Source organism: Gadus morhua, chromosome 22 (genome assembly GCF_902167405.1).
Source record: "Gadus morhua chromosome 22, gadMor3.0, whole genome shotgun sequence".
Classification (NCBI taxonomy): Eukaryota; Metazoa; Chordata; class Actinopteri; order Gadiformes; family Gadidae; genus Gadus; species Gadus morhua.
Window position 1 is genome coordinate 22,019,049 of NC_044069.1, and position 10,014 is coordinate 22,029,062.

At 45.6% G+C, this 10,014-nt stretch overlaps 1 protein-coding gene across 2 annotated transcripts; it reads left to right on the plus strand.

The window, feature by feature from the left end:
• The first annotated feature begins 3,229 nt into the window (after positions 1 to 3,229).
• Positions 3,230 to 9,879, plus strand: ccn4a (cellular communication network factor 4a). 2 transcript variants are annotated; one of them, XM_030346441.1, is made up of 5 exons: positions 3,230 to 3,500; positions 5,692 to 5,980; positions 6,575 to 6,829; positions 8,577 to 8,773; positions 9,205 to 9,879. In XM_030346441.1, the coding sequence occupies exons 1-5, from the start codon at positions 3,453 to 3,455 to the stop codon at positions 9,502 to 9,504; spliced, it is 1,089 nt and encodes a 362-aa protein (XP_030202301.1). In that variant the 5' UTR covers positions 3,230 to 3,452; the 3' UTR covers positions 9,505 to 9,879. The 2 variants fall into 2 exon arrangements, with proteins under 2 accessions (XP_030202301.1, XP_030202302.1); XM_030346442.1 differs by having other exon boundaries at positions 3,233 to 3,500; positions 8,580 to 8,773.
• The last annotated feature ends 135 nt before the right edge of the window (positions 9,880 to 10,014 follow it).

Below are 10,014 nucleotides of genomic sequence, written 5' to 3' on the forward strand. Positions count from 1 at the left end.
GATGTACTGTGTGTAGTGACTGAGGCCCAAACCACAGCTATATAAAGCTGGTCTAATTACTGGACCGGCCCTAAGAGCAGAACCTCCACGGGTCCTCCTGCTCTTTTTTTGGCCCACAGACACACACACACACACACACACACACACACACACACACACACAACACACACACACACACACACACACACACACACCACACACACACACACACACACACACACACACACACACACACAAATACACTCTCTCTTCTTCTCTCCCTCTTTCTCTCTATCATACATACACACACACAAACACATACACACACACACACACACACACACACACACACACATACACTCTCTTCTTCTCTCCCACTTTCACTCTATCATATACACACACAAACACATACACATACACACACACACACACACACACACACACACACACACACACACATACACACACACACCCTTGTGTTATACATATTGGGTCGTTGAGTTTGAATGCATACATTTACTTTCATGGTTTTGGAAATATATTGTGATACTTTCAGCACGTAGTCGGTGACCTCAACGCTTTGAGATCGGAAACAAAATGTGAAAACCGTGCGCCTGCGTACCTACATGGGTGTGTGTGTGTGAGGACTATTAACAATAGCATTATTGTATTATTTGGAATATAAACCTTAATAAATAACTATATAATAAAGTGTGAGAAAAGTTCTTTAAAGGATTTTGCTGGAACCTTGAGTTTTCTTCTGCCTCCCCTCAGTACTTGTTAGGTCTAGGCTGGAGCCACAGACTCCTCGCTCCGTCCAGAGCAGGATCAGCGACTGCACTTGACCCAACTGGCCGGGCGATTTCCAAAACATTAACTTCAAGGCCCTCGTGTATTAAGTGGAGGGATTCAATGAGGAGGAGGGGGTTTTCATTTGGACCTGAAATCTAGTCACCGGACGTGAGCTCAGATTGGTGGAGACGTTCAGGCCAATCCAGAACGATGTGGATCTCATTCTGTCCATTACGGGTGCTCGCTTATATTTAAAATAAAGAGTGAGATGTGTGACTCTTGAGCTGTGATGTGTGTGTGTGTGTGTGTGTGTGTGTCTGTGTCTGTGTCTGTGCGTATGCGTTTGCGTGTGCGTGTGTGTGTATGTGTAGGTATGTGTACTCAAACTCACATTAACTGATCTCACTGCTTCAATAAGGTGAACACACTCGAGCACCCAAACAAAACCTAACCTGTGCTCATTCTCTGAAGACTTGTGTCGTGGATTTCCTCTTCATGTCAGTATGAAACACTGATCAGTGGAAATCGTCCCTGACAACATCCAACAAAGCCTCATCTTTGTGTTAACACTCGGCACCCTGATGTTTTGGATCAGCTCAATATTTACACGTCGGTCATCCTCCATATTCCCCGGTTGGGGTCAAGTTCAATCTAATTTCACTTAAATTGTATTCCTTGTGTGCATCACACGTCCCCCTCAAGAGAAACTCCCAATCACAACTTGGCAGACAACAGCACACCGCGTTGATGGTCATCTCAGGCCAACCTGTATCCAGGCGCCGTCCCACGCTTCAGGGAGCGAGGCCCTTAGCAACAAACCAATGGCAGATGTGGGAATGAACACGGTTTGTAGCACCAAAGAAATGTATTAGCTATTTTCCTCCCCCCTGCATGTTCTCAACTTCTAGCAGCAGAGAACTAGGGGGTACCTGTGTGTACCATGGTGGTTCTACTTCCTTGGGGGTTAGGGATTAGAACTGGAGACGGGGGGCTACGGTCAACATGCTGCAGGCTACAGGGGTCAGGTGGTCCAGGGCGGCGGGGGGGAAGGATTTATGAAATGGATGCAGAGGGTGAGAACTGATCCGGCCAGGATAAAAGTCTCCTTCGGTGGAAAATCAGAAAGGCTCAGCCTGGGAAGGGACGCCTCTCCCTCCAAAACATGAGTTTTATTTTGTTCTATTTCCTGTGAGACCTTATTTCGGAGTAAAACCATGTGTACCGTGGTCAGCGGTGAGCGACCCATCATCTTTGATCCCGTTTGAATCACGCCATGATTACAAATACGCTGTCTGTCAACAGCATTAATTTGACATGTGAAGAAGGTCACAGTTTGTCATGAAATTGTTTAAGTAAATGACTCTGAGAAAACGTAATTAGAAAGACACTCCCAGAAGACATGTCAATTACAGCATAACTTTTTTCAGACTTTCTCTCTCTCCACGAGTTTCCCAGAGCTGCTGAAGCTAACATTATGATGCCCGCACGCTACGTAGCCTACCGAGATGTAGCCTACACAAGGAAGCTGCTCTTTGTTTCGCTTCCCGGCGGAATAAAGCAGCAGGAGTCGCTGGATTAAACCCACCAGGTAAAACACATGTTGGTGTTGGTAAGGTGTGTATTGTGGGAGACGAGAGAGGTTAGTGCACTGAGCGGTTACAGTACACACAAATCCAAAGGTTACCTAACTGTTTCACGACCAACTTTCGTGACTTGCAAAATTGACACACAACATACGTGTTATTCGCAGCACAATTCAAACGGACGGAGAGGCACAATTTGTGCCTCTCACCATTTACTACCGTGCATATTTTTTTCGGAAATAAGTTCCCATGGGAGATAGCCAAAGGGGCGTGGCTTAGGCTCTTTAAATGCTAAAGAGATTTTGGCACGTCAAATTATGCGCAGGGCCCCTAAAAACCTCGGGCTGTCCCTCCCTAGAATTAATCTGGTTTATCCAAAACCGCTTTAACCAAACGCTCTCTGTTGGCAATGTCTGATTAAAAACATTTTCTGGTGGTGTTCGCATGGGCCAATGTGTCATCCAGCTCGGAATGCTGACATCATTGTTAATTAAACTCAACATCTGCAAACCATGCAAACTGAAACGACTTGCCCTCGTGGAAAACATTTATCCAGAAGGGATCGTTAGACCCTTCCATCATCATCAGCGTCATCTTCTTAAAACACAAGGCAGCAAATTTGACTCATTGTATATCTTCTCTTCAGATAACTCATCCCAGCAGAGGTACCACCCCATGCTTCCATAGTTAACTTGTGATTGAGATGAGATGATGGCGGGAGCGATATCTGCACTCTCTAATAAATATCGTTTGATGAAGACACGCCTAAACCAACGTGGCTGAAAATGTTTTCAGGGCCGACTTCAAACGCGCGGTATGGAAAAAAAAAAAAAAAAAAAAATCGGGTGAAAGTGGATCGGAAGGAGAGACGAAACCGAAAACTGCCTCAAGTATGCGAAGCTCTTCCCGGGACCTGACGTCAGCGAGGACTTGTTAATATGAGCGGCAGCCAGCGGCCAGCAGGCCCAGTGGAGGGAGAGAAGGTGGAGGGATGACAGCGGAGGCTGAATGATGCACAAGACCTGCGGAGAACGACGTGTTTTCGTCCTGAAACGGGACTGATTCTGGATCCAATGTATAGTCCATTCCTGGTCAGTGATGAGTTGGCTCCTGTTGTGGATTCTGTTAGAAACCGGGTTTCATCAGGTGAGTCGAGGGAGCTGCTTCAGATGTTGAATATGATTCCGGGTAAAATGCATATTTCGTCATGGTTGAAGAATTGAAAGACACAAATTCAATGAACTGCGAACACTTTAATGGTAACCTGTTCGTTTTTACGCACGGAATCACATTATTGGACTAATTCAGCTGTTAATAGTCAGGTGTTTATCGGACCAAGTAAGAGAACTAAGTTTGGGATTTGATTTAGCCATTTGCAACTGTGTGCTGCTGGCAGCCTCGCAGTGTCCCATTAGGGTCTCACGATGGATATAATTCGCATATTACTGCCATCTTGTGGAGATTTGAGGAATCGCTTGTGGGTAAACGTATGCTTGGAATTATGCATTGGGCTGTAGGCCTACTTCTGTCGCCGCTGTCCGTCGGTTGTTTCACAACGCCATCGTTTTGTTCTTCTCTAGTTCTGTTTTTGTGTGTATGAAAAAGTTTTCAATATATATATATATATATATCAATATAAATTCAATTTACTATTTAAATATATAGATAGCATGTGGAATTGATATATATATATATATATATATATATATATTATATATATATATATATATATATATATATATATACACACATACAATATATATTATTACAATATATATTGTATAATATAAAACATATGATACATAAAAATATATATACTATATATATTTAAATAGCATATGGAATTGTCCTTTGACATTATTAGTAAGACGATGCACATATGTGTGAGTTTCGTGCTACCTGTGGCTTTGGGACAGACAGGGCTTCTCTTGGTGTGCATGTCTGACCCTGGTGGCTCCTCGCTTTCTCCTCCTTTTAAGAGTGCAGTGGATTGGAATCCGGCTGCAATCAACGTAAACATCATAACGTCATCATAGCAGCAAGCTGTTAATAGTTTGGTTTATAACAAAGCGATCTAATGCTCTGAAACGATAACGACACAATATGTTATACCTTGGAGGTTTAGGCCTATCTTACTTTATTTGCCAAAAGGCAGGGGTCATTTGGATCCAAATCAAACAATCAGTTCCAAAGTTAGGCATCAAAATCAGGACACTCGTCTGGCTTGTTTTGAGTGTGTTCTCATAACAAACTGTTGTTGACCCTTTGGAATGTAGGTTTCTGTTAGTTTTTCCTAAAAATAAGTGACTCGGATGATGTCATAGGCCCATTTACTTTATAAGGACTTGAGGCAACGCTCCTGTCCAGAATCCACCAAGGGACTAGTGTCGTGGGGTTCACCGTCCCCTGGTGGCTGGTTTTAGGGACCGCATCGGTTCTGACGCACTTACCAGCTATCTGTTTTGTGATCTTGGCAAACACTCCCTGACGCTTGTAAGAAGTATCTTAAATTGGGCAAACTGTTTTTGTTGGCAGACCTTTGTGTGTCTGTTACATATATAGTAAGCACTTATTTCTACTGCTGCTTACTAATCAGTGGGAGGCTGCCAGTATTTTGTTCAGATTAAACCAGACATTGACATTGGCGTTAGGAGATTATCACCATAGGCTGCTTCCAAACACATACATACGCGCGCATGCACACTCAGACGTTGCCAAATCACACATACACACTTTGGCTCCGCTTCTCTCAGATTACTCTTGCTCAATTTATTGCAGTACTAAAACGCTTTGATCTTGGATCAGTTATCTCTTGATAACTGTAGATATGGATGGAGAAAAAGACGTAGATATACAAGATATTTAGAGACAGACATAGCACTTTATCTAGATATAGAGCTTGAGCTAGGCATAACCAGATATATATCTACATATATATATATATATATATATATAGAGAGAGAGAGAGAGAGAGAGAGAGAGAGAGAGAGAGAGACGAGAGGAGAGAGAGAGAGAGAGAGAGAGAGAGAGGAGATGAGAGAGAGAGAGAGAAAGAGAGACAAATTTTTAATACAGATTGAAAATGTGTGTTTGTGTGTGTGTGTGTGTGTGTGTGTGTTTGTGTGTGTGTGTGTGTGTGTGTGTGTGTGTGTGTGTTGTGTGTGTTGTGTCTGTGTGTGTGTGTGTGCGATGTGTGTGTGTGTGTGTGTGTGTGTGTGTGTGTGGTGTGTGTGCGTGCGTGCGGTGCGTAGGTGAGAGAGTGTGTGTGTGTGTGTGCTGCCAATGCCCTCAAACACTTGACCGCCCCCCTCACCCCCCTCGTCCTCCTCCTCCACAGACCACCTCCCAGAACGCCACCGCCATGCCGCCCTCCGCCACCGTCTCCATGACGACGATGGAACCGTACAACCGCACGCAGTTCTGCACGTGGCCATGCGACTGTCCCCAGACACCGCCCGCGTGCCCGACGGGGGTCAGCCTGCTGGTGGACGGCTGCGACTGCTGCAAGGCGTGCGCACGGCAGGTCGGCGAGTCGTGCAACGAGGCGAACACCTGCGACTACCACAAGGGCCTGTACTGCGACTACAGCTCGGGCGCGCCGAGGTACGAACAAGGATTGTGTGCATGTAAGTGTCCATCGCCGACGACAAAAAAGAAAAACACAAACATGAGATGATGATTACAAACCTGCAACGGAGGGACGCACAACGGCAGTCTGCTTGAGATAACTTAAGATACGAACCCATCTGTGAAACCACCACAGATTAAAAAAATAAGCAGAATGAATTCAGATAATATCTCTCAGTTCGCACCATATTGTGCATTCTGTATAATAACTCATTAGAAAAACACATGTTTAGCAATAATCACACCCTTTTAATAGGACAGCATTGTTTTAAGTCAAAGCACATGTCGTGCAATTATCACAATCATTTAAAAGTTGTTGGAATTCGTGATTGCTTTTAAACCATCCACCCTGTGTGTGTGTGCGTGTGTGTGTGTGTGTGTGTGTGTGTGTGTGTGTGTGTGTGTGTGTGTGTGTGTGTTTGTGTGTGTGTGTGTGTGTGTGTGTGTGTGTGTGTGTGTCTGCGTGTGCGTGTGCACGTATTTCTGTTTGTTTGTGGTTGTGCATCTGCATACATTTGCATTTCTGCGTGTGCTCATGCGCGTGCATGTGTGTGTGTCTGTGGGTGCGTGTGTGTTTGCTCCCCCCCCCCCAGACATGGTGGGCACGGGGTGCGAGCACGACGGGGTGATCTACCGCAACGGCCAGAGCTTCCAGCCCAGCTGTAAGTACCAGTGTGTGTGCGTGAACGGGGCCATCGGCTGCGTGCCGCGGTGCACCGACTCCCAGCCGCCCCGCGTCTGGTGCCTCACCCCGCGCAGGGTCAAGGTGCGTGGCCAGTGCTGCGAGCGCTGGATCTGTGACGAGCCCAGGAGGGGGCGCAAGACCACCCCCCGCCACGCCTTGGAGGGTAGGTATTCTCCCCCTGATGCATCCATGCCCCCCCCGATACATCCATGCCCCCCCCCCCCCCCCATGCATCCATGCCCCCCCCCCCGATACATCCATGCCCCCCCCGTTGAATCCATGCCCCCCCTGATACATCAATGCCCCCCCCCCCTTAAAGTCTGATTGTAGGAAGTGGAAGTGGCTTATGCAAAACAGTGAAACCCTTAACAGCACCTAGCCCCACCCATAAATGAACAGCGTTCCATTCTTCCAATGTGCTGGTGGGCTGGCGTTTGGGATTCCTCTAGTGTGCTGGGGTGGAGCGGAGCTATGAGGACAAACTGGAACACTGTGCAACAATAACACATTGAAACAAGTGGACCACGATGATCACGATGACATATTAAAACCTTAGCGCATAAACACGGTTACATATTAAAAACCTTACAACATCAACACCATTTCATATTACCTTACCACGTAAACACTATAATATATTAAAAACGTACCACATAAACACCATTACATATTAAAGCCTTGCCACAACCCCGTAACATATTATCCCTGTCACTGTAACACATTGACTTGGTGTTGTTGGTGGTGTCTCTGTTTCTCTCTTCTGCGGTTTCCCTGGTTCCCAGCCCCTAGTTGCACGACTAAATGCTTCACAGATGTCAAGGCTTTTGTCAGATTGCTTTGTTTTGTTGAATGATAATAATATATATGATATGATTATATTCAAGGTTTTTACTTCTAAGGTGTCGTATTTTATATTCTGTATTCGACAAAGGTTTACAAGATGTTTGTTGCAGTTTCCCAACTTAAACGAGTTAAGAAAAATATTTCAGCAGTGTTTGACAATGTCTGACTTTAACATGACCTGTTTCAGTGAATAGTAAGTCAGTCGAGAAGGATAACAATGTTAGGGTGTGTGTGTCTGTGTGTGTGTGTGTGTGTGTGTGTGTCTGTAAATAGTTAGTCAGTCGAGAAGGATTACAATGTTAGAGTGTGTATGTGTGTGTGCGCGTGCGTGCACGTTTTTGTGTGTGTGTGTGTGTGTGTGTGTGTGTGTGTGTGTGTGTGTGTGTGTGCGTGTGCGTGCGTGCGCGTGTGCGTGTGCGTGCGTGCGTGCATGTGTGTGTTTGTGTATGTGTGCGCGCGCGTGCGTGTGCGTGCGTGCATGTGTGTGTTTGTGTATGTGTGCGTGCGTGTGCATGCGTGCGTGCATGTGTGTGTGTGTGTGTGTTTGTGTATGTGTGCATGCGTACATGTGTGTGTGTTTGTGTATGTGTGTGGGGTATCGTTTCTGTAAAAACATCAAAGCCCTTCCTGTGGAAGGAGTCCCACTGGCTCCAGGTTCTCTCCGCTCTCCTGTTTATGAGCCAGTAATGGAGACAGGCAGAGAAGGAAGAACAATATGACGTGAAGAAGGAGTACTCTCCTGACTCAACAGCAGAAACACCAGAACAGATTGAGGAAAACCACAACAGGGTCTCAAGGCCTCACATATCTCCAAAGTGCATTTGTCTCTCACGTAAAAATACTATTAATAAGTCATATGTATAGGTACATCAATAAAATGTAGCAGCATGTCGATAAAAGAAATAAAATGCCTACAACTCCAGCAGCTCAATAAAGTCTAAGTAGCAATTGTGTGTAGCATGTATGGACCCACATTGACCATCATAAACGATAAGCCACAGTGTCCACATAGTACTGTGAGTCAAGCCCGTCACACTGCCATGGTCTCTCTGTCCCCCCCCCCCCAGCAGCCCCGGCGCAGAGCATGAGCTGGCATCAGAACAACTGCATCCCCCAGACCACGGCCTGGGGCCCGTGCTCCCAGACGTGTGGCCGCGGCCTGTCCCTCCGCGTCTCCAACGCCAACCAGCGCTGTGAGATGGTCAAGGAGTCCCGCCTGTGTAACCTGAGGCCCTGTGAAGTGGACATCACCAAACACATCAAGGTGGGGCCTGTAGGCACATCCAGTTCACAACAATGAACTTTATGGAATACGATTTTGATGCGTATTTTAATTAATTAAGTATTGAGTATGTCTAGTGGTGGCTTCAAAACGATCAGTGGTCTGCAAGCACACATTTTCTTGATAGGGCTTGATACACAATCTAATTCATCATCAAAACCACTCATCTCCTCAGTGAGTGAAGTGCCATCCCCAGGGAAATAGTACTTAATGAATAATGACTCATAATGAAGTACCAGCTAATTGAACGTTGGACTTGATTACAGTACTTGAGCAGTAGCACTTACAGTACCATACACATCAGTCTGTCGACATTTCAGTCAATCACTCTTTACGTCCACGATCAGCCCGTGCCCAGCACTCCTCTCCATTCAGCAGACAGTCTAGCCTCTCTCCTCCTCTTCCCCGCTCAGCCGGGAAAGAAGTGTCTGAACATCTACCGGGAGGAGCAGGCCTTCAACTTCACCATCTCAGGCTGCGTCAGCACGCGGCTCTACCGGCCCAAGTACTGCGGCGTGTGCACCGACGACCGCTGCTGCAGCCCCTACAAGTCCAAGACTATCGACGTGGAGTTCCTCTGCCCCAACGGCTCCAGCCTCACCTGGAAGGTCATGTGGGTGCAGGCCTGCTTCTGCAACCTCAGCTGCAGGAGCCCCAACGACATCTTCGTGGACCTCGAGAGCTACTATGGCCACCCAGAGGTCATGAACTAAGGTCTCGCTCAACCATTTTGTTATGAACAAACCCCCAAAAGTAGTTTGTTTTTTTATGGCTTGTTTGCCCTTTTTATTAGTCCTTTGCTTCCATTGCTTCCACATTAGTCCTTTATATATTTAATATATATGTTTTTGTATAAGTGTATACTTTTTTCCCATTGGAAAATGTTTGTAAATAAGAAATATACACATTTCCGGAAGGGACATTTTAAAGGCATGTGATTTTAAGCAACATCTTTTTACTACTTTTTGGGGGGGTGGAATTGTTAGGCTAATAACAATAGCCTGCTAACAACTGTGCGTCATATGACATAGTTAATTTATTGATATAGATTGCATATGAAATGAATAAAAAAAATACATGAATATCTAGTGATTGCCTCATTTAATAGAATCATAATGACATAATCATTTGATCAGGTTATAACAGTGACGATGCATGGCGATATATCGGGTTTCTCTTCGATAAGTGCATGAAACATACATAAATACAGCAAATAAATCGCA